At 41.1% G+C, this 27832-nt stretch overlaps 1 protein-coding gene across 5 annotated transcripts; it reads left to right on the forward strand.

The window, feature by feature from the left end:
• Positions 1-5134: 5134 nt before the first annotated feature.
• On the forward strand, positions 5135-27829 carry ddx3xa (DEAD-box helicase 3 X-linked a). 5 transcript variants are annotated; one of them, XM_042334567.1, is made up of 19 exons: positions 5135-5541; positions 9642-9702; positions 10390-10440; positions 13654-13704; positions 14278-14349; positions 16100-16220; positions 16336-16500; positions 17326-17425; positions 18047-18182; positions 18603-18694; positions 18777-18875; positions 19711-19871; positions 20587-20731; positions 21170-21314; positions 21548-21729; positions 21820-21937; positions 22092-22245; positions 22927-23030; positions 25001-27829. In XM_042334567.1, exons 1-19 carry the CDS (start codon positions 5497-5499, stop codon positions 25075-25077), a joined length of 2079 nt encoding a protein of 692 aa, XP_042190501.1. In that variant the 5' UTR covers positions 5135-5496; the 3' UTR covers positions 25078-27829. The 5 variants fall into 5 exon arrangements, with proteins under 5 accessions (XP_042190501.1, XP_042190499.1, XP_042190502.1 ...); XM_042334565.1 differs by having other exon boundaries at positions 5136-5541; positions 21542-21729; XM_042334568.1 differs by lacking the exon at positions 14278-14349 and having other exon boundaries at positions 5136-5541; positions 21542-21729.
• The last annotated feature ends 3 nt before the right edge of the window (positions 27830-27832 follow it).

Raw genomic sequence — 27832 nt, forward strand, 5'->3', positions numbered from 1 at the left:
GGTAAATTTCCACATGTATGCGGATGACACCCAACTCTACCTCTCTGCCTCCACCCTCAACTCCAGAAATACTGGCATCCTGACCGACTGCCTGTCCGACATCAAGTCCTGGACGAGGGAGAACTTTCTCCAACTGAACGTCAGCAAGACTGAAGCCCTCCTGATTGGCTCCCGTGTCTGCGGAGGATGTCACCAAGGAGGAGCATGTAAAGGGTAAAGAGGAGGGGACCGAGGACAGAGCCCTGAGGAACGCCGCATGAGACAGTGCGGGGGCTGGAGGAGAAGCCGTTTGCAGAGAGAGGGCAGGCTGGAGGTGGTGTGAAAGGTAGGACCTGAGCCAGTCGAGGACAGAACCTTGACGGTTGAGGTGGCAGGAGAGGCGGTGGAGGAGGATTGAGTGGTCCACAGTATCAAAGGTGGCGGAGAGTTCGAGGAGGACGAAGAGGCAGAGGGAGCACTGGTCACACGTGGTCAGGATGTCATTTGTGACCTTGACCAGAGCAGTTACTGTGCTGTGGGCAGCATGGAAACCCGATTGGAGGGGCTCATGGAGGGAGTGGGAGGAGAGGAAAGAACGAAGCTGGGAACCGACGACTCTCTCAAGGACCTTAGATAGAAAAGGGAAGTGGGAGATGGGCTGGTAGCTGGATAGCTGTGATGGGTCAACGGAAGGTTTCTTCAAGGTGGGGCTGATAGTGGCTGTTTTGAGGGGGTTAGGAGCAGTGCCAGATGACAGGGAGAGGTTGATGATGTCGGCTAATAGTGGAGCAAGGAGGTGGAGCTGGGATTTAAAGAGAGGGGTGGGAATGGGGTCCAGGGAACAGGTGGTAGACTTCATGGAGGATATGGTGGTGATGATAGAGGAGGGGGTGACAGGTTCAAAGGTGTGGAAGTGGGGGATGGGTAGTGGTCGGAGTGTGGTGGGGAGGGTATGGAGGGGTGGAAGTTGGGAGGGCAGTGGCAGCTGAACGGATTCCCTCGATTCTTCTAACTATTCCCAATCATGTGCCTCTGACTCAATCTTTGAATACCATCCTTACTGCATCAATATGCCATTATCCATTTCCCACATATGGTATCCTTGTGTTCTCATGGAGTAAGATTGCCTGGGTGGGAGCACTGTAATTGTGTTACTCTGGTAGCTTTTGTTTAACTAAATATCAGATTGGGAAAAGAACAGTAATTTAGCATTCAGCCACAGGTCTTGGACTCTGCTGTGGTGTTTTCAGCATATTCTGCCGTGAAAGTGGCTGTGCTTTCAGTCACTAAGCCCGAAGCTCTGGAACTCTCTCCCCCAATCCCTCTGCCTTGCCCCCTCCCTCTCCACTTTTAAATTCTGCCTAAAGACCATCCTTTAGATCATGCTTATGGTCACCTCTCTCTCTCCCTGGCTCGTAGTCATACTTCGCCACTGTCAAGCACTCCGGGATGCTACCCTGTGTGAAGGGCGCTACATAAATGTAAGTTGTTGTTATACTTTACAGCTAATAAGGAGGCTGCCATTCCACTTTCAGTGCTTCCACATAAATTCACTCTGTGCTGGTGCATGTACTACCTAAATGCAGCATAGATGGTTCCTAGATCCTCAGACACAATCACTGAAACAAAGCAATCGTTCCAATGTCCTTGTGAGTGGGAGAGAGTGGAAGGAGAGGACGAATCTTACAAGACTCCATTGTGAATAGCAATTAAAAAAATTAAAATCTATCCCTGAATGTCTGAAAATGTGACTAGATATTCACAGATGGTTAAGCACATTGTTAGTGGGTAACCAGAGTTCTTTTATTTCGATTTAAAAACAAAGGTCTGCCTTTTATCTGACTGCACAATCTGGAACTGTCATGTGCTTTTAATCAGGGGGAATGATTAATCAAATTGAATGTACTGAATTAGGAAATGGAATGTAAACAAAAGCATGTTTGAATGGTTTTATTCAAAATTGTTGTTAATTTGTTCTTCTGACTAAAAAAATCTTAGTCTACTTTGCCTCAAATAATATATTCATTTTAAAATATTCATTTTATTTGCTGCCTCTTATTTTAAATTTCTGATATCACATATTATTTGTGACTGAGCGTGTCCCCTGCTGCCTAATTTCTCCTTCCTCTGCTGAACATGTGTGTGTGTGTGTGGGGCGGGGGGGTCACTCATGCTCGAGTGTGATTTCTGCGAGCCAAGACAAAGAGGATTGATGGGAATCTGAGAATCTCAGCCGAGCTCAATCCTCACTCGACACCCATACCCTCAGAATTACCAAATACGATCATTGGCTAACAATCAGGAATTGAAACATTGGGAGATTCGACTGCCCCCCACCACAGGCCTGGGAATACTGAGGCCAATTGCAGTAGCCCTCAACACCACCCAAATGAATGTTGATCCCTCTTAATATTTATGACTCAGTACAACACCATGCACTATATTTACCCACTGAGCCATTCGACATTCCTTTTCTTTCCTTTGTAGGTGCCTTGTGTCATGGTCAATTTGCTAAACAGATCACTCCCACCCTCGCTCGCCTCCACTGGCTGCCCATCCCCCAGAGGATTGAGTTCAAGATCCTCATCCTCACCTACAAGGCCATTCACGGCCTTGCTCCCTCCTACCTCTCCGACCTACTATCCCCCTACCCACCTGCCCGTACCCTCCGTTCCTCTGGCTCCGGTTTGCTCCACATCCCCCGCCCCAACCGCCCTACCATCGGTGGCCGGGCCTTCAGCCTCTCAGCCCCTAGGCTCTGGAACTCTATCCCCCAGAGCCTTCGCCGCCTCCTCCCTTTCCTCCTTCAAGACCTTTCTTTTTGACCATACCTTCAGCTCCCCTCTCGACTCTCTACCACTTCCTCGCTCCCTCCCTTCCCTCCCCTCACCCTGACCATTTCCCCCCTGCTCGGGTCCTGACTCAACTGTACAGAGCCTTGGGTCGTCCTCCTGACGTGAAAGGCGCTCTATAAATGGAATCTTGTTGTTGTTGTTGTTGTTGTAAAGGGAAAACTAGTAAAGTATTCATTGTCTTCAGCCAATGCTCCTCTTCATCTGGTAACCAGATTTGTGGAATCCCTGTACATCTAAAGCCATGATTTGGGGATGAATCTAGCTCCATCCTTGTCGCATTAACATGAATGGAAATTTATCATAATGGGGAATCACAGCAAATTAACCCACATTTTACCATTTTGACCAACAAATGGATTGAAACTATTGGGATTTGTAGTGTGCAGAACCCAACAGTCATGGTGTGCAAATTAATCCACAGTGCGACTCGGTTCCCCAAGAATCTTTCTTTTTAGGACCGGCTGTGTTTCTTAACAACATTCCTTACCAACAACTCAAGAGTCATAAATGGGGACTCTTTCTTGTTACTGAAAGTATGTCACGCTGACCCACAAAATCTCCACTCTGGGTGTGGATAATGTGAAAGTATTTGATTAAGGAATCCTGTTAAGAAATACTCCAATTCAAACCATTGTTTCTGTCAGTGCCTCTAGACCACATAGTGTAGACATAAATACAAAATTGGACTGGGATTGAAGAAAGAGCTTGCATTTTATTAAGTTGTACTACTGTGAAACATCTCAAAGTGTTTAAGATAGTACAGTTTGATTTTAGAAGTGGGAATGCAACATCTGAAGGTGTATTTGGTTTAAGAATCATTTTTAATTGAGAAATAAAGAGAGAAATGGAATCATAGATTATTAGAAAGTGTTGACATTATACAGAATGATTCTCTAAATATTGGTAGCCAAAAGTAGTGAAGACAGAAAAAACAGGAAGCAACACATGCAAAAGACATTTCAAACAAGCCTTTGAGGCCTGGGTGGCACATCTACAACCTGTACAAGCTTGTATCACTTTTGTTGGGGTTGTGCCACTAAAGGTGAGGCGTTTTTGCGCACAATGGCATGGCTGTATCAGTTGAGTAAGGTGATAATTGATAACCTACTTGGAGCACAGGAAGTTAATGTATACTTGATATTCACCACATAAAAAATTGATGGCAGAGGCAGAGCTGTTGAGAAAGCAGATGTGAATATGTTTCAATAAAAGTGGCTAGAGAAGTTGGAGCACAAAGTATATTGCTACTGGTGCGCCCTTTTTTTCCACCTTTCCTTAAGGTAATGACATATCTGATTTCACAGGGACTGGTTACCAAGAATTTATGATAAGCCTAGCTGCCTCAATGCCATATGCGGTAAAGGTACCACCCAATGTAGTATTACTGTAAAGATCAGCTATTTGTGCCTAGCAATATGAACTCAATGCCCCCAATTTAATATGAGTATATCCTTCACACATAAAAATCAAAATGTTTGCAATGACTAATTGTTAAAAATAATATTTTGGTATTTACATTTTATAATGTTAAATTTAGTTAAAAACAGATCTGCCCCAAGATTACACGTTTACACCAAGCATGTTTCTTATATAATAAAAATAATAATCCTTGCATTTGACATAGCAGCTTATCAAGTCATTGAGAAATCTCAAAGCGCTTTCACAGAATATATTGTTAAAAGTGGATTTTGTAGGTGAAACGTGGCAACCAATTGTGCACAGTGTTGTCCCACAAACAATCATGGATTGAGTGACCAATTTTTTTGTTTTTGGAGGGATTATCAATCGACTAACCGGGTTCTTACTTACAGCGAGGTAAACAGGCGTGTGAGGCATGGAAACTTGGCTAAGGTATCACCCCACCTGAGAATCAAACCGGGATCCTCTTGCATGCTGGACTCAACGTATGTTCATGGATGTCCTTTACCTATAATAATAATATTCCTTGCATTTGATATAGCGCCTATTCATGTCTTCCAGACATCTCAAAGTGTGTCACAAAATATACTGTAAAGTGCATTGACTGTGGGCATTTCGCCCACAAAGTACTCAGCCAGTTCTCTTTACGGTATATTCTGTGACGCGCTTTGAGAGTCTGGAAGACATGATAAGGCGCCATATCAAACGCAAGGAATATTATTAATACTGAAGGGAACCAAGTCTCCAATGGCATAGCACTGAGCCGGGGGGGGGGGGGAGAGCAGGAATCTCGCGATAGTGCCCACGCTCGAGGCTGGAGCCCGGGCAGACTCTCGCGAGATGTGGGAACTGTCCTTCAGCGAGTCGGAGGGGAAAGAGTGGGAGGTGCGCATGCGCGCGCGATAGAGAGGAGTCGCGGGTCGAACGGAGCTGATCAGAATAGAGCAGAGCGCGGACTGTGAGGCTGTACGGCGGCGCGGAGAGCAGCAGCGCACAGACACCTATCGGCTTTATACACTTTTTTTTCCCCCTCCTCCCTTTTTAAAACCCTTTCCCCCCCCCCTCCCCAATCCCCGTTCTCTTTGTTCGGAAGATTAGCTTGAGTTTGATTTGACAGCTTCAAGCAAATACACCGCATCAGAAATCCACCCTTCCCGGCGAAAAGAAAGAACCGTAAAACTTTTTCTTGTCGGTCTGGGGTTTTTTTTTCTGGTGGAAGATCTTTTTGTATTTTTTTTTAGTTATGAGTCATGTGGCCATCGAAAATGTACTTGGTCTGGATCAGCAGGTGAGTGAGTGAGCGAGCGAGCGAGCGCGGCCCTTGGCGACTCTTGTGCCCTTTCTTGTGGGATCGAAAAGCCGGGCGGTGGAGTTTAGGCGGAACGGGGTCCCTTTTCTCTTTCTTCCTCTCCCGAATCCACTCCCCCGCCACGCTGCTGCCACCAGCTCCCCAGGTGCGGAGGGAGGCCCACAATGGCGGCCTTTGTCTTCCTGGAAGCTGCCGCGGAGAGCAGCGATCATCGTGTGCGCGGTTACGGAGGGGGGGAGGGAGGGAGGGAGAACGGTGTCGGGTGTTTTTTTTTAATTCACTTTTAAGGTTAACTCGGGTGGTTATGGCCGCCTCGATGTCGTTGTCCCCATTTCCCCCCCCCCCTCCCCTAAAAAAAAAACGCTCGGTCTCAGGCCTTCCCTCTCTTGAGCCCCGGGATGGCCGTGTGCGTGGTTGCTTTGTATGTGTGGGGGAGGGGGGGGGGGGGAAATGTAACTGAAAATAACTCTTATAGAGTCGGGGCTTACGTCAACGCCGGCCTCGCCACTCGCCGGCCGGCGAGGAGGTGCGGTTTGGTGACTTTGTTCGGATGGTGGTGGGGATTGTGTAACGCCAAACCGCGGGGGTGGGGGAGGGGTGCTGTGCTGTGCTGTATGTGGCCTTTTTTAATGTGCGTAGGAAAATCCGTATTAACTGTAAAACCTGTAATGGCGGCGGTTGTCGTAAACTGCCCCCAGCGCCGAGGCCAGTCAGTCACAGGCGGAGCACCTCCACAGGGACAGGCCTCATTAACACTTATTACTACCTGGTACTGATCCCGATTTAGTCACCGGATTGATTCTATTCGAAGTTTTCCCCCCACCCCCCACATATCTTTCCACTTCTCCTTTACATCACACTGTCGGCCTACTTTTTGAGGCTGTGCGAAGGAAATGTAAACGTGGAAATAATTGGCTGGCGGAAAGTGCTTATTCCCCCCCCCCACACCCACACACACACACACAAGGAAAGTTTCCAAAAAAAAACCCCCACCTCTCCTCAGTGTTCAGGCGACCGAACTGAATTCTTCATCGAAATGTAGATTTACCGTATCTCGTTGGGGGAACGGGGGCTGATCTTTTTTTTTTTCGCGCGACGACGCGAGAAAAAAATATTTTCAGCTCGTTCCCTTTGTCGCTTCGTGTAACTTTTTTTTTCTCTCTGAGGTATTCTGGCTAAACTTTAGCGTTTTGTTGGAACAGAAAGACTTTACGGGGGAGGGGTGGGACAGAGTTAAAACGCAGTTGTAAAGAACGTAGTTTGATCGTAGCCCATCTGGGAAATGGGACACTTTTTTTTTAAAAAAAAATAAAATAAAATGAAAATGGATTCAAAAATATTGAGTCTTTTGTGGGCTAATTACCCCGAGTGCAGGCAGTGGTGTCATTGATCGGGGGCTCCGGCAGCCGATACTTTCTGAAAAGTGTCGATTGCAGTCGGGCCTTTGTGGTCAACAGCTTGATATCCGTGCGCTCGGAAACTGCGCCATCATTGTCTGGCGCAGCACGTTTATGTAAAGTGGCCGACTTCAGACCCGACTTTTAATTTAGTTTTTTTTTAAAACCCATTTGCTGCGTATTTGGTCTTTCTCTCTCCCCCCCCCCCCCCTCCCCTCCGCGAATTTGCGAAACTTTTTATTTCTTTTCCAAGTGCAAGCAATTGGCTTGGGAGGGAGGGAGAGGGGGGGGGGTTGAGCCGCACCGCGAAAGGGTTCAGGGCAATTGCTGGCGGCTCTGGGTGGTTCATTTTCACCGACGTCTTACAAGGGCGTGTGAGGAGTTCGGTGGCATTCCTGGAAACGGAGAGTATGACGAGCGAGTGATAAAAGGGTGGGGAGGATTCGTCAGAGGTTTTAGGTTTCCTGTGGGGGGTTTTTTTTTTGCCCGAACGTGCACGATGCCATTTTCTCTTGTGTCGTTGTGCAGTAATATTTGCTGCACATAACCCGCTGTCTCAGCGGCGTGCGATCTGCCCGCAGAACGAGGTTATCGTTAAGGGTCCCGTACAGCCCTGCACTTACTTGGCTCTTCTCGCAGAAATGATTCCCGATGGGATATTGCGTGGACACTTCTTTGATTTTTTTTTACCCGGAGGTGCGAGCAAAGACCTAACTTCCGGTGTTGAATATTGAAACGTAGAAGTAGGTCAGGCAGACTTCCACCAATGGATCCAGTAAGCGTGACTTGTGTACAAAATGGCCGTGGTGTTAGAAATATTCCATTGAGGTCTTTTCTGAGAAATGGCTTTGATTGGCCATTTAAAAGGCTATTTTCAAGCACTATGCCCCAATTTAAAGACGATTCACATATTTCTCAAATCTTCAGCATATTGCCAATTGCCTTAAATATTGAGGCAGGATTCCAAATAGTTTAATGAATTATTAATGGTTTTGTACATCTAAATGGCTTCTGATTCGAAGTACCCACTCCTATCCTAGTAGGGCAAAGATAGGTTCGGTTCCTCATCAGAATTTCCTGTGCCAATTCGAGAATGTCTTAATACCAACATTTTAATTGTTCCATTAAACATTTTGCCCATAAAGTAGTCACTCCACTTTACAATGAATCCCGTGAAGCTCTTTGAGATGTGCTTTTGATGTAAAATAAACACTATAACAGATGAAGGGATTACTGTTGGATTTTCTTTTTGGATTTATATCTCAACTTTGTAATAAGCAGGAAAAATGATTTTCTTGAGTTGAGTTAATAAACTTTATGCTGAAATCAACATTGAGTTGATAAAATTTAAAGCATATTGCTGTCATTGTGGGAATCATCTAATGCTCACTCAGTGAGCTCCTGGGGGGCTCTTGTGGTACATGTGAAACTTCGCCTTTCAGACTTAAGTTTGGATGCCAGGTGCCAAACACCAATGAACTGTCAACTTTGTGCTTTACTTTGTGTATTTTGTAAAATTGACAATCAGGAAACAAATTGAGCCTTTATTTGTTGGTCTTCGTCTGCGTGTTCAATTTAGAATGTTGAAACATTTGCCACTAAATAAATGTCAGAATACATTTATCAAAATATTTTTTATTTTTCTGATGGAACTTTATATTTACAGAATATACTGTAACGTGAAGTGACTATATTTTGAGGATGAAACACCCATGTAATTGTGTAATTACTTAACAACTTTTTTTTATTGTGGATCCTCCCCTTTAGATGCTATTCCAGGACCCAGAGTACCTCTGGTACCATGCCCATGCTTCATGTATGAACCAGGGAATGAAGTTTTAGCAAGCAATTTGAGGCTCAAGTCTGTTCTTGTCCTTCTGGAGTGGGATACTCAGTAGCCATTGAGAAGGGAATCTGACTTCTGCATTCTGCATTGAGAGCCACCTCAGTCAGTGCAGAGAGCAGGATTTGAACCTATGCAATGCTTTTACTCACTGGAGACTGCAGGAGATGAGAGAATCTTGGTGACAGTGGACAAAAACCTTGGATAGAGATTTTGTAACTTTTCATTCCAATGCGCATCTCAGGATGAAGGATTAAGTAGTATGTAGGTCAGCAATTGACTGAACACTAAACAAACTATAGTAAATCTTCTGCACAATTTCTTATGTTCTCGGAAAATACTGATTGAGTTTTTTTCCCTAATTTTCAGTTGCCCTGTCATACCAAACTTCTTAAAAGAGCCAGGCACAAATCCATTCTTGAACCCATGTCAGCATCTTGATTGACAATAACTTATTTGAATATGAAGCTGAAATGTCGCAATCTGGTTATGCATTAACTTTGCAATGGAGGCAAATAAAATTTTATTGCAAATGATTGAACTGCCCAAGTCATTATGTAGCAGCCATATGATAATGAAAAGTGGGGATCAGCTGTAGTTATGGATACTGATGGAAAAACCTTATAGATCTGTTTGGTCTTTAAAGGAGTAGGAAGAATCTCCCAGTGATGGCTCTCCCAGTTATGCTTCATGTTCCCATTTACATTACTTTCTTCTTGACCAACAAATTCGTTTCTAATCCCCACTTTTTGCTTTGTTACCTAATTCCTACGAAAAAAAGTTTAAATCAGAAACATTCAAAGTGCAACTTGTTTTTAATTTGGATTTCTTCTTTTCAGCTTGCTGGCCTAGACTTGACATCTTCTGCAGGTGATGCCCAGAACGCAGGAGGGCCAAGCAGTAAGTAACAAGAATAGCTGGTGTTTGATGCATTTATTCTTTAGCAGAAACCGTTGCTTTACTAGAACACTAACTGATGCCCCAATTTGATGTTTGTAAGTGTCCTTTTTAAATTGGATACGTCCTTTTTTCATCAGAAATGGGGAAATTACATATGTAAAAAATGTAAACTTATTAAAAAAGGCTAAACTTTTCTACATGAAGAACAAATATTGTACCAGTCTTGATGCATGAAAATAAGAATATCTATTGAATTGAGAGGTTTGTTTCATAATTGTTTTGCATTGCATGACTTAAATAAGAAATCCTAGAAAATTCAATCTACTATGATGTTGGATAATCTGCCAGTCCTCAGTGATATGGTAGTCCACTTCATTATATCGATATTAATTTACTCAATATTTCCATAATTTAAGGTTTACTTTTAGTTTGAAAGTACAGTAAAACTCAAGTCGTATCAATCATTTAGTGACGTGTGAAGTTTGAGTTCAGGCGAATTTGTATAAATCGTATAAAATCCGATTTAATGAATAGTCTACCCTGTGCTTGCCTAACTCAATGCAGCCGGTGAGTGTGCATATGGTGACGGTTCAAGACAATTCAATATTCTTGACCCTGTATTGCAATGCTATAATATCCTCCCAATGAGCATTGAAAATTTTACTAATTGGTTTCCTCTTTTTTTAGAAGGACGCTATATTCCTCCCCATTTAAGAAATAGAGAGGCATCCAAAAATGGTAAGTCTGTTAACTGTTAATAACTTAAATTAATACTTCTATAGAGGTGTTAATAACTTAAATTAATACTTCTATAGAGGTGCAGCTATATTTAAAGATCACATTTTAATGCATTTAGTGTAACCTCACTCAGTAATGTGTTATTTTCAAACTTGGACCACTTACACAGATTTGTTCACAGAATCTGTACCAGAGGTCAAGTGGTCGGTTACTTTCTCTGTAACTGAATGTTAAAATTACATGAGCTGGTTGGTTTAAGGCATCTCTCCAGCACAAGGAAGTACCTAGCTTCCCTACTGTACAATGTTTCCCTACTGTACAATTTTAATTTTTCCTCCTACAAAATGGAAATATTAGCCTTTCCTGCATATCTTGCTTCTAAAAAGAGCAGGAGTATTTATTGATGAACTTGGATGTGAGAAAGATTAGTTTTTAATGTCCAAGATTTGCTGTAATGAGGAGAGCATTTATATTCTATTTTGGTACCCAATACTCCTGTCATCTATTTGAAGGCTTGGACTGTGTTTAAATAAATGTGGCGGAAGTTTGCTAATTACTTGCAAATATTGTGCTTATTATGACTCTTAAGATGCTTACATTTGAAGTACTCGCTCATTAAGCTGACACTTTCCTCCTTACAGCAATGTCTGAACATGGTATGCAGTTAGCACGGTTCCTGACTCAGATTGAGTTGTCTGAAGGCATTTATTTTAAGTTGTAATTTTTAAAATAGATGCTCCATACTTGAAGGGTGGATCAATTTCAGAAGTCTGGATATTTTGGAATCACTTTAGTCAAAGAATGGTGTTTATTTGATTTATGTCATGGGAACATCTGAAGGGTTTCACAGCAAACCAGTTGACAGCAGAATGGATCTTACTCATTTTGCTGTTAGACGAGCTTGATTAGCTGGGGCTGTTCACAAAACGTGGGGCTATTGGTTTTAATTTTAGGAGTCTTTTACTGAAATTCTGTTCAAAGCTTGTCCAGGTGAGATTTTGCAAAATAAGAAAACATTTGGGGTTCTTCCAACAGGAGCAGGAAATAAAGTAGGTATTTAAAGTTATAGATTTAAATTTATGTCGGCATTTAAAGGACAGGATAGGGATCTTAGTCAATCTGCAAGGGAGTATAGCTGGGGCAGGGTGGGAGTGATGGGTTCACAGAGCTTAGTGTGGGAGAGAATGGGCTGCACAGTTCTGGATGGTCTGGAATTTGTGGAGGGTAGACCTGGGAAGGCCAGAGAATGGCTATGGAAACTCAAGCCTAGAATGACAAAGGTGTGGGTGAGGTTTTCGATGGTGTTGGAGATGGAGGAAAGTGGAGTTTGTCAGCCCTGATGTATATTTAAAGGTGTGTTGGACAGACCATTGAAGTTTTATTTAGGCTCTGAATTGGAGTGAGAACTCGGATTAGGTCTACAATCAGCACCTGAGATGAGTAGGTACTGAGCAGGATGGCCCTAGTTCTGTTGTATTGTGGCTCATCCAGGATTTGGTGTTGAAGGGCAGTCATGGATTAGTGGTGATCCTGGAATTAAGCGTGGAGGCAAGACATAAGTGGGTGTCATCCTTATGGAGGGAAGTGGATACCATGCCTCCAAATGTTTTGTAGCCAAATGCAGCAGCCAATCTGCACAGTGTCCCACAGGTAACCAATCAAGTATCTATGAACAGCCATTAATTTAGACTATTGTGCTATTGTACAAAGTGCTAAAATGACTTGCATTTTTAAGCAGTTTGCCTAAAAAGCATACTATTTTTATACAAATCTGTCATGTCTGCAACCAAATCTTTATTGGTTCCTGACTAAAATGAAGCAGATGCGTTTTATAGCAAAAGATGGATGACCACACGTGGCAGTTGCATAAATGTGCAAGTTCTTCAAACTAGCTTCTTCCCTCTAAAATATCTAGAACCATCCAGTTTTCTGGAATTTGTTTTCCTTTAGGCATTCATATGCCTCTGTGTTTCAACCATGAAACCATTTCAAGATGGCCGGCACACTGAGATTTGGAATCTTTATTGTTTGTCCATTGGGAGGGACACCCAATGTAATGGGTGTCTTTTGATACATCAGTGAACTTGAAATGTGAACAGTCAGGCTCTGACAAATCTAGTGTGGATAAATGTCAATTACGTAAGTAGGCAAACGAGTATTGGGAGGAGTCTAAAGAATATTTACATCAGGCATTTGTTCCATACAGATGTTTTGTGTCTTGTTTTGCAGTTTATCCATATTTGAAATGCCACTACTGGAAGATGTCAGGTGTTCCTGGGGTTTGGGGTGGCTTTTTGGCACAACCTACTTCTGTGTCTGCTTATGTAGACATGACATCTGAATGTTGATTTTATGGTTTTGCTTCATTCAGTCTAAAGGACATCTATCTTTATCAAATAATCTTGTTTTTTTGTAATGTTCTTCTTTGAAATACTGATAGATTTGAGGACTTGGTACTAATCTGTGGTGAAGTATCGATAACCGTGAAAGATCTGGGATTTGGAAAGATGGATTTTTGTCAAGATTTGAAATTTACTTTAAAGATAGTGAAGGTCGTGAATTTCATGCTTCTGCAATTTTAGCAAGTATGCAAGTCATGAAATATTCACTTTCTTGCAGGCCAGATTGATGATGCACTGTGAAAATACTTTTTTGTTTACTGCCAAATCAACTTGTCTTCTGTATGATAGAAATGAAATGCTAAAACAGTCCTAAGGCTTAAGTATTCTGACTAGCTTAGAATTTTTAACTTCACAAATTCCAGGTACAATTATTGTGTTTTCTGTTGAAGGTGGGGTGCTTAATGGTGTTTACAAAATTGAACCTTCCTCCCTTCTGTTTTGCAACGCAAGGTTTCTTTCCACCTGACTAGTCGTAGTTAAATTTTATAATGGGGAATATTTTCTGTTGTTCCTGTATGCTACACCCAAACTTTAATCTAGGCTATGATGATATTTAGGCTATGAAAGTACAGCTGTTTTATGGGAAGCATGAAAGTAAATAAACGGCAATAAGGAGACCATTTCCTACACTGCTACATCTTTTTGGTGTACTGTGGTGAGTCATGATCTGACTTTGAAGCCCACCTCAATTGGAGTAATATAAGCATAATTGTTGGCTACATCCAAGTTGCATTGCAATTAAACTATAGTATTGGTTATAACAAAGTAGTATTGTATTTCCTAAATTGTCAGTTGCCACTTCTTTCTACAGTTTATAATCCACTTGGAGCAAATCACTCTAATTTTCCAATGTTGAGGAATTGTAAGTTTGTACTCTTTTTACACTTAAAAATTTGTGCCAATGCATGAAATCTGGCTTCAGGAGTTGAGGCCTTTACGTGGCTTAATGTAACTTGCTACACATATGCGGCACTGAAATGGGTTAGGCTGGATTTTTAAAAGCTGCTTTATCTCCCTTCTTAGTTCCTTCAACCCATTTATGATGAAAATCCGAATTTATTTTAACAATGTCTTGCGGCTTCAGACTGAACCACATTGTTTAACCGTCTCTGGCTATAGCTAAGATCTTAGCTTATTTTCTTCAATGCTGCAAATGGCAGTTAACCCTGATGAATTGCTTTCTATCCAGATGAAAGACTTATATCCATGCACTATTTCTGAACTTACTAAAACTACTCACACCTCTGCATAAATGAAAAATTATTTCTGAAAGTTTCAAAAAAATGATCTCACTTGCAACTGCTGGCAAACTAAACAGCTGGGCATCTGAGTGGAAGAGATGTTTACAAGATGGGTAATGAAATTAAAGTATTACTGTTTTTCTTCCTATTTTGTTGACGTACTCTGAATAATCTGTGCTATTGTTGCTGCTCAGCTTACTCAAGAGGCCCCTGGCAAGAGGTGGACCTGTACCAAAACTGCAACGGTGTCTGGCTGGACAGAAGGGGTACTGCATTTGGTATACTGATGCATGATAGCACAGAGAAAAGCGTAGTGCTCTACTAACTGAAACATTGCAATTGGTTGCATGCAATACTGAATTCTGTCCCCTGTTTAGTTAAAGTGATCAATAATTGGTAGTAGCATTCTCAGTTGCAGTGTTTTTGGTCTTAATCCTGTGGATTTGCTGTTTTCACTGAAGCTACAGGCATGTGGTGGAGAGGCTTATTTAGGGCATAACAGAGGAGACCTGTTTTTGGAACCGAAAGGTGGTCAGTGCACAATATATGGTTGAGATAACCCATTAGCTCTAATTAGATGCAAAATTAGAATTTTGTTGTGTATTGGTCAGTTTTTGACTTGTGTAAATTACAAACACTTGGGTCTAGAATGCAATATCTAATTTTCACAAATCAAAGTGGTTGTGGAGTGTTTGAAGTATTTGGCCCCTGGGAGTTTCTATCACTGAGTTGTCATGATCACATGCAGTTGTCATGAAATGGCTAAATTGTGATTGTGCCTGCTTTGATTTTATATATATATATATATATATATGTATAAATATATATATATGGCTTTAAAAGCTGGGTAGATCTATTTATACAGTACCATGTATATAAATTTATGGAGTCCGTGGTTTTGATACTTAGGATGGTTGACTTCCCATTTGCATATTAATTAGATATCAGCTATAATTTGTTAGTGCTTTAGATTGACCCCATCAGTGTTTATTTAATTCTTCATGTGATATGCCTGTACTCCAGGCTCTTTAGTTGTAGCATGAATACTTCAAAATGGATCATGTTTGTTTCAAGTGAGTTTTAGACAAATGATACAACAACTTAAAACAGCAACATTTTATATTTTCACCCATTCTGTTCATAAAATACACTAGCTGTTAGTTACACTTGAACTGTTTAAGTTATCAAGTTATGCTCCTCTGTCAAGGCCCAAACATACAATTCCACCAGCCTCTCACACAGCCGGGTACCTGGAAACATGTATGAGCTAGAAATTTGGCATGTGTGCTGGGGTTTGCTAATCCCTGTTAGTGTATTCTGTATAAACTATATTCAGGCAATTACTGGCTTCTAGTTTCTCAAATAAACTTAGTGGTTTTGTAAAATATTCCCTTTTCACTCTACACTATTCAATGATATCTGAATTCCTAATTTGTGAGTTTATCTGCAACACTTTGGTAGGGCTCAGTTCCTTTTTTTTTGCCTGAAGAGGTCTTTCATTCTAGTGAAATAATTGGCCCTTTGGTCCTTTTATCTTCTGTACCGTCTTTCATATTGGAGAACATCACAACACCTCAGAAAATATACTGTGAGATGTAGTGACTGTATTTTGGAGACAAACGCACAGCAATGTCCTATGGACAGCCATAAAGTGAATAAGGCCAACTTGTATTTCGTAACTCATTTTATGTATTGGAAGTGCAATAATTCAGAGCCCAAACATACCTGTAGATGGGCTTCAAAGTTGGCTTGAAAATTGGTGCTTAAGTCTTGCAGGTGCAGTATCTTCTCGTAACTTGCTTTGGGGATGTCCATCAGAATAATTTTGGTAGTGCTATGTTTTGTTTCCAGCTTTTTGGCTCAGCATGAAGTGGCTCAGCTGATTTCAGGTTCTCAGTGACTGCAGTCTCTCTGTTGTGCTGCCAGTGTGAATATTCAATTTATTTTAAGTTGATGTTAAGATTTCAAGTTAACAATACTAATTGATTTTGCTTTTTAAACTCCAAAACAAAATAGGTTACGGCTTTGATAAAGATGATGGAGGATGGAGCAATAAAGATGTCCGAGATCCCTACAGTAGCTTTGGGTCACGTGATCGAGGGAAATCTAGCCTCTTCAGTGATCGTGGAAGAGGAAGGTAAACTGAAAATCTGTTAAATAAGAAAATAAGCACTTCTGATGCTCATTTATTCGTCTCGATGTTCAAACTGTTTTTAGAAACCATGATTTTAATGTGGACCCATTGTTCTCAGGTTTGACGACCGTGGAAGAAACAATGACAGTGATCAGTTTGGAAGCCGCAATGACCGTGGAGGGTTTGGCAGAATGGAACGTGGAGGAAACAGTCGCTGGGTAGAAGATAAGCGCGATGAAGATGATTGGTCAAAACAACAGCCAGCAAATGAACGCACGGAACAGTAGGTTTTCTCTAATGCAGTGTTAATTATTAGGATCCTTTGGTGAAAACCATTGGACTATTTCAAACTGGATTGTGTTTGTGTGTATGTATATGTATGTTCTATATCTTGAATATATATATCTTGTACACTTTGTGCACTGCCTAAATTGGAAGTCCATGTTGAACTGTCTGCCTTATAACCATTCTACATTTTTGTATAACGTCTTGTGAATGGTTTTGTTGGTTGCTATGGAATTTCCAATTTTGTTATCCAGTAGACTTTTATATTTACATTTTGTTTAACTTTAGGATTGTTCTTTTTTTCTGCCCCAGATTTCATGGAAATTTACTGTAGAAGCATAGAAATTTACAGCATGGAGGGCTTTTTGACCCATTTTTTAAAAATTAGTGCAACTAATTTTCTCTATTTTTCTCCCCATTGGCACATGCCTCTCTTGCTGGCTTGCAGTAGCAGCTTCCCTTGAGCCAAGATAACTCATTCATCACCTTGCCTCTTTCCTCCAGCTGAAGCACTTCCAAGCTCATAAAGCATTCCATGCTAAATTACTGTTCCATGTATCATGTTTTTGCACGGATGGTCACTCTTAAAATTTGCGCCTGACCTCTGATTTGCTGGACTTGGGCACTGTTTCCCATATCCAGGAGATTTCTTAGATTTGGTTTCAAGAAACTGCTTGTATACATTCTTGTCATCACCTTTTAAGTGTCCTTTTATTTGATTTACTCAATGTGGCTCTTGATATCTTGGTTTTATGAGCCACTAACCCATAGATGAGAATATTCTGAGTTCTTACGTTATCCCTAAACATACTTCTTTTTATAGGGAGTTGTTCTCAGCATGTAACACTGGAATCAACTTTGAGAAATATGATGACATTCCTGTTGAGGCGACTGGTGCAAACTCTCCTTGTCATATTGAAACTGTAAGTTATCCTGAAGCGCAAACTGACCTTTGTATCTTATCAAGTTTTATGGGCTTTAAAACCAATCTTAATTGATGTAACTGTTGAAACTTTGGAATGGTAACCACTCAGCATACTAATATGGTATTTGTTCAGCTAGGATTGAGCTACCCATTAAAGTGAAACTTGCAAAATTGAGGTCCTGTGAACAACACATGTTTCATTGAGTCAGACGTGCTGTTCACTCATCAATAATGTCTTGAATTTCAAACTTTGAGAGACATGTTGTCTCCAAGCTGGGAAGGGAAGCCTAGTTACTTTCTCTTTCCTTGCTCCCTCTAAGTAGTTAGTTGTTGGCCTTGAACAGCTGAGGGGACAACTAGGATTCAAATCCAGAACCTTCTGTTCATGAGTCTAGTACTCAAACCACCTACTTGTGTCTTACAAGTATACTTGAAACGTCTACTCTATCCAGTACATAGCCACAACAGCTGGGGTGTGAGTTAATGCTCATTGAATAAGCATTGGTTGTGCCTTTGGTAAACCTAGGAGGAAGTGGGAATATCAAAGTCTTGATGTCAAGCCCCACTAACATTTTTGTAAAGAGTTGGTGTTAACTTAGTGCTTCTGTTTCTATTTCAGTTCCAAGAGGTAAATATGGGAGAAATAATAATGGGTAACATTGAGCTGAGTCGCTATGATCGTCCAACTCCTGTGCAGAAGCATGCAATCCCCATCATTATATCAAAGAGGGATTTGATGGCCTGTGCCCAAACAGGTGAGTGCTGTTTGAAAAATTTTCATGAGTCTAGGTATCTGGAGCATACAAAGATTATATCAGATGTTACCGTCCCTTTCCCCTTATGATTTGAAGTTCATTTTGATGGAACTATAGACAACTCTAAATAAGATTCATTTGAGATTTGTACTAGGCTTTGCACCCAATGTAAGAAAATGCCATATTTGCCTGCTACTTTTTATTGGATTCATTTTGCTTTGGAAGTTAGTACTTCAGACACAACCTTAAGTGATTTGAATTTAATTAAGTTTGTAATGGTGGTTTTCTTGCTTGGAAAAAAGAAAATTAAAAATGAATTTTTAACTTACTTAATTTGCAAGTTTGCTGAGTAAATGCTGTGGGAAACACTGCTAGACCAAATGTTAGATTTTTTCAAACTGTCAAAATATTTTGTTACAGGTTCTGGGAAAACTGCTGCATTTTTGCTGCCCATTCTAAGCCAGATTTATGCAGAAGGCCCTGGTGAAGCTTTGAAGTCTGCAAAGTCTCAAGTATGCATAATTGCTAGAATTTCTTTGCATATGTTTTGAGTTGTCTATAGTTGCATCAAAATATGTGTTTCTGTTTCCACAGGATTCCAATAGATATGGTCGCCGTAAGCAATATCCACTTGCTCTGGTCTTGGCACCTACAAGGGAACTTGCTGTGCAGATATATGATGAGTCCAGGAAGGTGAGATTTTTGATACTTTGCTGCTGTTGACAAGACAGAAGCCATTCGCATTGGCTCCCGTCAAGGTCTTCTATCATGCGGCTCTGACCTCCTTAAACTTCCCGGCCTGTCCCTCAGACTTTCAAATCATTTGCACCAACTAAGTGTCAGTTTTGACAAAAAGCTGTCCTTCCTCCCCCACATCTGGCCCCTGACCACTTTTCTCCATCTGTCACATTTGCGCACCTCCGATTGTATCTTAGCCCAGGCGCAGCCAAAACACTCGTCCATGAGTTCATGACTCCCCGACTTTTCAAATGCCCTCTTTGTTGGTCTCCCTAGCTCCACCATGCACAGGGTCCAGCTGATCCAAAACTCCACCGCCCACACACCCACACTAAACTCCGTACCCCCATCACAGCAGTTCTAGTCAGCCACCACTGGCTCCCTAATGCTGAACCGATCGACTTCAAGATCCTCACACTCGTTTTTAAATCCCTTTGTGACCTACCTCTCCAACCTGCTTGCCCCACAACTCACTTCCTCTGCTCGACCTTCTGCAGGTCCCTCCTGCCCTTCGTTCCACCATTGGTGGCTGCAATTTCAGCTACTACACCTCAAAACTCTAGAAAACTCTTCCACTATCCCTCTGCCTTGGGCCTTCTTTTCCCACCTTCGAGGTTGCGCCTGAAGACCTTCCAATTCGACCATACCTACGGTCACCTACTCCGGCTCAGCGTCGTGCTCCACCATGGTCAAATACTCTGGGGCGCTATCCTGTGTGAGGGGCACTATATCAATGCACGTTGTTGTTACCTGCAATGGATAGTAATTTGACTGGGTTTACCACCTGCAGTTTGCCTATCGCTCTCGAGTGCGTCCTTGTGTCGTTTATGGAGGAGCTGACATTGGGCAGCAGATCAGAGAATTGGAACGTGGATGTCACCTTCTTGTAGCAACTCCTGGCCGTTTAGTTGATATGATTGAGCGAGGAAAGGTTGGATTGGATTTTTGCAAGTAAGTGAATCTTTATGTATTTTATCCTTGTGTTGAACCCCAGCTGTCTGAAAATATTCAGACTTCTACTCTTAGTGGATTGGAGCTCTTCAGTACCTTGCCCAAATCACCATTTGTGTTGGCATCTATTCACAACATCCAAGTCTGATCTTATCCTCACTGGGTATCATTAGCACATTTGGAAGGTTCGGCTTAACTTCCCCTTTAAGCAAGAATGTTGAAGCCAATTTTACATTTCCTATATTTTTCCAAGTTTAAAACTAAAGATGTTTTGTACAGTCACTTTTGTGCAGGTAGCTCTCTGTAATTTAGGGGGCTCAATTTGGGGGGAGGAATATGACTAGCTGAGGTGAGATGTCATGGTATTTGTACCAATGCCAACATGTACCCTGTATCACTACTCTTAAGCAGACCAGAAAGTGTAACTCATCTTTCTTGCTACCTTTTTAAAATACAAATATTTTTTACTTTTCAGTTCAGTTATTTACTTTTTTTAAAAACTGTATTAACTATAATAATCTTTGCATTTGATTTACCACCTTATCATGTCACTTGGATTAACTGTATTTTGTGGGCAAAAATGCGCATTGTATTATAAGCTTGGTAACTAGCAACTTATTGAATTTATGATTTTATCTGGGACCTATTTTGAAACTGGAAACTTGTCGAGAAGAAGTGCCATTTTGACTAACATCCTGATTTGTTTTACTTTTAGGTATTTGGTACTAGATGAGGCTGACAGAATGCTGGACATGGGATTTGAACCACAGATTCGCCGTATTGTTGAGCAGGATGCGATGCCACCAAAAGGTGTACGTCAAACTTTGATGTTCAGTGCAACATTTCCAAAGGAGATCCAGGTCTGTATTCCCTAGACTTTCACTAACCTACTCTTTTGAGGGGAAGGTGTATACCATGGTTTTGGTAAACTTGTTAATCTATTTGTAGAACACATCTGTTAAATTGAAATGGTTTACTGATACAGTAACTATGTTTCACTCTCTGTGGTCATAATGTCAGAAGCTAGGTCTTGTCTGGAAGTGTTTAAAATTGGAGAGGTGGACCTTGATTCTGCAGGTAACGTTGCAGCTGAAGTTGACTGGTTCTGTTAAGTTGCTTCCAAAAATAATGAAGTGTACCAGTGAAATGGTTCACATTAAAATTATCCACTGAGTGTGCAAATGTGCAAGTTATTAAAATGTCCTGTGTTTTCAGGGTTGCATTAGTTTGAANTTTTTTTACTCTGCTTGTGATCTTCTGTTTACTATAATTTCTCATTGATGTTTGCTGGTCACCAGATCCTAGCCCGTGACTTTCTGGATGAATACATATTCTTGGCTGTGGGTCGTGTAGGTTCCACCTCTGAAAACATTACTCAGAAGGTAGTGTGGGTGGAAGAATTAGATAAGCGCTCATTCCTCCTTGATCTTCTGAATGCCACAGGTAAGTTTTAACTCGCTGATAAACTGACTACAATGAAATTGAAAACTTAAAACAGAGGGATGCTTAGGCTGTAAATATTGATTAATTTTATAAATTTGAAGATTTGCTGTTGATTGTAAATTCTTTTAGCTCTAAAATGACATGCGAGTTTTCAGATGTTGCGTGTATTAAGGTTTTCCTTCACTAACTGTGTGGAATAAATGTGTATCTGTTTTTGTTTCAATCTGATGCAGGAAAAGACTCCCTAACTCTGGTCTTTGTGGAGACAAAGAAGGGAGCAGATGCTTTGGAGGATTTCCTTTACCGTGAGGGTTATGCTTGTACCAGTATCCATGGTGATCGTTCTCAGAGAGACCGAGAGGAGGCTCTGCATCATTTCCGCTCTGGAAGATGTCCAATCCTGGTTGCCACTGCTGTATGTAACAAACAACATCTTGAGCAGTTATTCAAAAATCTAAAATTGGCCATCATTACTAATGTGTCGCATGTATTTCCTAATTAACAGGTTGCAGCTCGTGGACTTGACATCTCTAATGTCAAGCATGTGATCAATTTTGACCTCCCAAGTGACATTGAGGAGTATGTGCATCGCATTGGACGTACAGGCCGTGTTGGTAACCTTGGTATGTTCAATCTCATGAAACATTTTAGATTGATTTAGGTTTGAGTTTTAAGAGCAGTTGTGCGCTTGAAAGAGCAAATACAGTGCGGTCAAGTGTTTCAGACTACAGAATGAAACTAGTTTCGAGATGGTCTGATTTACTATTTGTTTTATAGGACTGGCCACCTCATTTTTTAATGAGAAAAACAGCAACATTACTAAAGACCTTCTGGACTTGCTGGTGGAAGCTAAGCAGGAAGTACCTTCTTGGCTGGAAAACCTAGCATATGAGCACCAGCATAAGGGCACTGGGCGTGGACGTTCCAAGAGGTAACCCTTTTTGTACTTTTGCATGCACCTTTCTAATTAGAACACTTGAGTCACAGGCCTTAAATTTGTTTTCCTGCTTAATTGGCAATACATCTGTCCTGCCTCTTGCCCAGTGGTGGCCAACCGTTTTGTTGGGTCAGCCAACAAAACAAATTTTCTTGTTCTATGGCATAAATCAATAAAAAAAAATGTTAGAATGCTAATGATCAAACAAGGACTTGCCTAGACTCCTGTGAACGTTTGGGGAGGGGGCACTTCTGGCCTGCAGACCACAGGTTGGCCACCACTGCTGTAGCCTAAAGGCAAAGTACTGCAGAGCCTGGAAATCTGGTATAAACACAGGAGTTGCTGGGAACATGCAGCAGGTCAGGCAGCATCCATGGAGAGAGGAAGATTAGTTAATGTTCAGGTCTATGACCTTTTGTGTGAACTGCCAGATCTATGATATATGTTACCGGGTTTCTCGTATTTGGGCACATTTAGAATTTCTGATCTCAGCTATAGCTTTTTGTAAAATTGCATGAACAGTATTAGTGTTTTTTTACATCTTCAGACTTATGGGAGTGTAATTGCTGCCTGTTTGGATTGATTTCCCATTTGTTAGTTAACATTTGAACATATTAAAGCAGAATAAAAATCCATAAATCTATTGATGAAAACATTTTGAATCTTGCATTTCAGCCGTTTTGCAGGAGGATTTGGGGCCAAAGATTACCGGCAGACCAACAACAGCTTCAATGCCCGTGGAAATCGCAACACTGGAGGCACCAGGGGATTTGGTGGAGGTAAGAATCATTATCTAATCAACCTGGGTGCTGGGGGGAATGTGAATTGAGGAGATAAATGATCTGGACTTGGGTATAGCAAGTACCATTTCCAAGTTTGCAGATGGCACAAAGTTAGGTAGGATAGTAAACAGTGAGAAGGATAGCAGCCAACTGCAGGAAAACAGACTGAATGGTAAAATGGGCAGACACATGGCAGATGAATTTCAATGTGGAGAAATGCGAGGTAATGCATTTTGGGAGAAGGAATGAGGGGAGGCAATATAGGCTGGTAATACAATCTTTAGGGGGGTGAAGAAACAGAGTCCTGGGGGTTCAGATAAATGAATCCTTGAAGGTGGCAGGACAGGTAGATAAAGCTATAAAAAGGGCATATGGAATACTAGGCTTTATAAATAGGGGCATAGAATCAAGAGGTTATGATTAACCTATATAAAACACTGGTTAGGACTCAGTTAGAATACTGCGCCCAGTTCTGGGCACCACACTATAGGAAGGATGTTAAGGCATTGGAAAGGGTGCAGAAGAGATTTACAAGGATGGTACCATGAATGAGGGACCTTGATTATGAGGAAAGACTAGAGAGGCTGGGATTATTCTCGTTGTAGCTGAGAAGGTTATGAGGAGACCTAATATATGTTTGCAAAATCATGAGGGGATTTGGTAGGTTTAAAAGGGAAAAACTGTTTCCACTGGTGGGTGTGTCGGTGACTCGAGGTCACAGATTCAAAATAGTTTCTAAAGGAAGCAGAGGGGAGGTGAGAAGAAATGTTTTCACGCAGCGAGTTGTTCGAATCTGGAATGCATTGCCTGAAAGGGTGGTGGAGGCAGATTCGATAATAACTTTTAAAAGTGCGGTGGATGGGTATTTGAGGAGGACAGGTTTGCAGGGTTATGGGGAAAGGGCTAGGGAGTGGGATTGAAATAATCCCTCCAAAACAATAATAAATTGGTCATTTTCAGTCCACGACTGTTTGTGGGACACTGCTGTGCACAATTGGCTACTGCGTATCGCCCACAAATATACAGTCAGTTCACTTTACAGCATATTCTGTGAAGCGCTTTGAGACATCGAGAAGACGTGAAAAGCGCAATATCAAAATGCAAGGATTATTATTATATATTACATAGCTCTTTTCAAAGAGCCGCCAGACTCGATGGGCCGAACGGCCTCTTTTTGTGTTGTACGATTCTATGATTCTAAGTTTTGGATTGGACAGGAGGGGTATCCTTTGTCAGATAGGTCATTTTTCTTGTAGGAATTGGTTTGTGAATTAGCCTGGGCCAAACACAATCTGTAGGTGTTGCAAAATTATTTGTTAAAAGGATTGATGTGGCTCAATGGGTGAGCTGAGTTCCCTTCATTTAATGGTATCAATTACTAGTTGGACTTGGTATTATATGCAGTGGGGTCCTATGAACTATTCTGTACTCACTGTATTGATGGACGAGCATATTACAGTCGTTTGCTTACATTCCTTCACTTTTGCTGTGAGTCTAGTGAAATGCAACCTTACAAAGCAGAGATAGTAAACTTCAGGAGAAAATGTCGTCTTTGGCACGCATCAGTGTCAGAAGATATCGCATCAGGATTGTTAAGAATATTTTCATTTCCACACTTTCATTTTTTTAAAGGATAAAGCATTAAAGCAAACTTAAAATAGTAAGAATGTTTCCAGTACGTCTTGAATTAGCGGTGACTACAGAAACCCGTGTCTGATTGTTCTGGGGCATTGGGACTCTTAACTCAAGTGTGTCAAATGGGAGTGTAATGCAATGCTGAAGAAATGTCTTGCATAAGTAAATTTTATATAACCTAATTAGTTACATAACTTGCGTCATGAGTTCAGGGTCCCATTGCATCACAATCTTTGAGGTATTTTACATTAATGATTCAAGCAGTTGAAAGTTACCAGCACTGCCAACCTTTTTTTAAAAAATCTTTACTAAATCTTTTTTCCCCTCCCCAGGTGGTTATGGAAACTACTACAATGCTGATGGATACGGTGGAGCTTACAACTCCCAGGTGGATTGGTGGGGAAATTGAAGATCATATTGTAGTGGATGCCACCTTGCCAAACAAGCTAAATGGAAACCACATGTAACTGAGCCAGACTATACCTTGTGTAGCTTCAAGAACTCGCAGTACATTACCAGCTGTGATTCTCTGACTTTTAAAGGGAGCTCAAATGCAAAATGAGAGACAACAGTAGCAGAGGAACACAAACCCTAGACCGTGGAGAAAATGTGGCCGTAAACAGCACTAGAATATTGGCTGTAGATGTTAAACTGTGCTGCATTTAAATAGTTTATTTCTCTGTAACTGAGGATCATTTGTATGTTAATGTACTGTGCCTTTATAGAGGAACTTTTATTTTTAATGTCCTACTGGTTCATTGGGCCTGAGTTCTCGCAATCATTCTCTAGCACAATCTGAGAGAGACTTGGGCAAAAACAAACCTTGGCAGAAGTGGGGTGAAATGGCTTTACCAGGAGTCATTTTCCCAGTTGCACTTAACATTGTTACAAGGCTGAAAATAAGCAGCGAACTCCATTAGGGCCTTGACATGCGCGACCTTTAAAGACAACTTGGGGCATTCGCAGCATTCTGATCCCTGATATGGGGCTGATGTTGCTCACTCTATCCTGGATAGATACCCGTTGGGGTCATGGTAGTCTTACAAGCCATTCCAACAATGTGTACAGTGTCAAGTTTTAATGCACTGCTGTTTCCAATTACTACATCTCAGCAAATGCAAAATGTTAACTCTTGACTTTGAATAACTTGACGACATTAAAGGCAGCTAGTTAACTAATTCAGGCTAGCCTGGAGTTGGCAGAAGGTAGCTAGGAATGTATTTTTTTAAGGGTTTTTTAAAACTTGAAGTTTTGATATGGATGAAAATACCATCCATCAAATCTTAAATGCCTGCCATATCTAAAAGGAAATTTGGAATTGCAGAATGGCTAAATGGACCACAGCACCGAGTGACTGTACAGGCGGATTGCTGATTTGGTCTGATACGCATGCTAGTGTTGTTGTTTTTTGGTCAAGGGGAAAGAACAGAAAGAACTCTGCAGCAGGCTTCTTTACTGAAAAAAAATTACATTTGCGTATATTCAAGCTGCGTTATGAAGTTCAGAAAAGCCGCATTTAACTGTTTACTGTAGATTCTGTAAAGTTGCTCCACTAGGGTCTGAAGTTCGATGCTTGGAGATCACAGAGAAAGGAAATGTACACACATTACTGCACAAGGTGCCAACGCTGGTAATTGACGTATCCACTACAGCACAGTGGCTTTTTCCTTTTGCACACTGTCCAATACTTGGACACACAGTCAGTTTAATCCGCTAAATCTGGCCAAAGATTAGTTTTTCCACCTGTTTAAATGTTGAGCTGTATAATGCTGCAGTCAGGTGAAGTTAAGATAATGTAATGCTGCAGTCAGGTGAGCTGAAGACTTTTAAAAACTGCCATTTTTTAGGGTAGTTTTTCTTATGGTTTTTCCTGTGGCCAGAATGCCAGTGTAAAAAGTACTGGAAATACTGGGTGGTGGAAAGAACTGAATAGTAGCAAAAAGAACTTCAAAAGTGCAATACATCTATTATGTGTGTTGTGCCTTCTTGTACTGAAATTCTCATCAATGGAAAGTAAATGCACTGACAGTATTGAGCTAATCTCTAGTGATGAATGGTGCTATACAGGTAGCTTTAGGCCCTTATACATTGTGCCCATCAGGTTTTATATAAGAGATCTAAATACCTTTAACAAATTTATTTTAATGCACATTCAGAAAGAATATTTTATATACAAATGTCTTGCATGCATTTTCTTGAACCTCCAAGTTTTTTTGCAGTGATTGTCAAACGCAGCTTAGTTAAGGAAGGGGAGGGGGTGGGAAAGAGGCTAGATACCAAACCAGGACTATTTTGGGACCATGGGGTCTAACAGTTGGGAATTAACTATTTGCACACAACAGATCTAGGTATTTTTGCTGCTAGTTTTGTGTAATATTTATTCATTTTGACAAATATTTAATTTTTGTGTTTTTGTTTTGTAAGCCTAAAAGTGATTCTTTGAAAGTTCATAGAAAACCCGAAAAAGTAACTTGACCAAAAGACAGTCCAAAAACACTGGCACTTGAATGTTGAATGTCAACGTATGCGTGAATATATATACATATATTTCGGGGTAGCGTGAGCTCTTATTGTTAAGGTCATATTGGACCCAGAGTCAGAAACTGAACCACAACCCACCATCGGCCTAGTAATTGCCGTTAATTCCCATTATCCTATCAAATTTGTTCATGTGGGTAATTTGATCAAAATAGAAATAAAATATGCCAAGGTTTGGACAGAGTTTCTTAAATTCTAGAGGAAAATGTTTAGAAAACGGCAAAATGTTGAGGTACTCCAATTTGTGTTTTTTTATGTTTAGTGAATGTCTGGCAAAGAGCAAATTTAATACATGTGGTTATCACTTTATTGTTGCATTTAGTTGCATTTGCGTATTAAGTGACTTGGGTATTCAATTTCAACACTTCTAAGCAAGCTTGTAGTTTTTAGACCTAACATTCATAAATTGTAGACGTATACTTCATGCTGTAAGTTCCTATAACATAACTATTGCAATGCATGAATGTCTCCAGTCTTGCTCAGTGCATTGAATACCTTTAGTCACTGTAGATCTAGAATTTGCTTTCTGTAATAGTTTAGATGCTATGCTCTGCACCGCATGAGACAACTCAGCTGTGCATTACTTGTATGATTTTATCAATAAAAAGTTTGAGCTGCATCAACCT

The sequence above is a fragment of the Callorhinchus milii genome, unplaced genomic scaffold (genome assembly GCF_018977255.1).
Source record: "Callorhinchus milii isolate IMCB2004 unplaced genomic scaffold, IMCB_Cmil_1.0 Scaffold4, whole genome shotgun sequence".
NCBI classification, from domain to species: domain Eukaryota; kingdom Metazoa; phylum Chordata; class Chondrichthyes; order Chimaeriformes; family Callorhinchidae; genus Callorhinchus; species Callorhinchus milii.

Bases quoted from the DNA above. Each gene is read 5' to 3' on its own strand.
- ddx3xa (XM_042334565.1), top strand. From the start codon at position 5,497: ATGAGTCATGTGGCCATCGAAAATGTACTTGGTCTGGATCAGCAG. The intron at 10,441-13,653 runs GTAAGTCTGTTA...TTCTTTCTACAG, and splicing joins TAGAGAGGCATCCAAAAATG to TTTATAATCCACTTGGAGCA. The intron at 21,938-22,091 runs GTATGTTCAATC...TTTGTTTTATAG, and splicing joins AGGCCGTGTTGGTAACCTTG to GACTGGCCACCTCATTTTTT.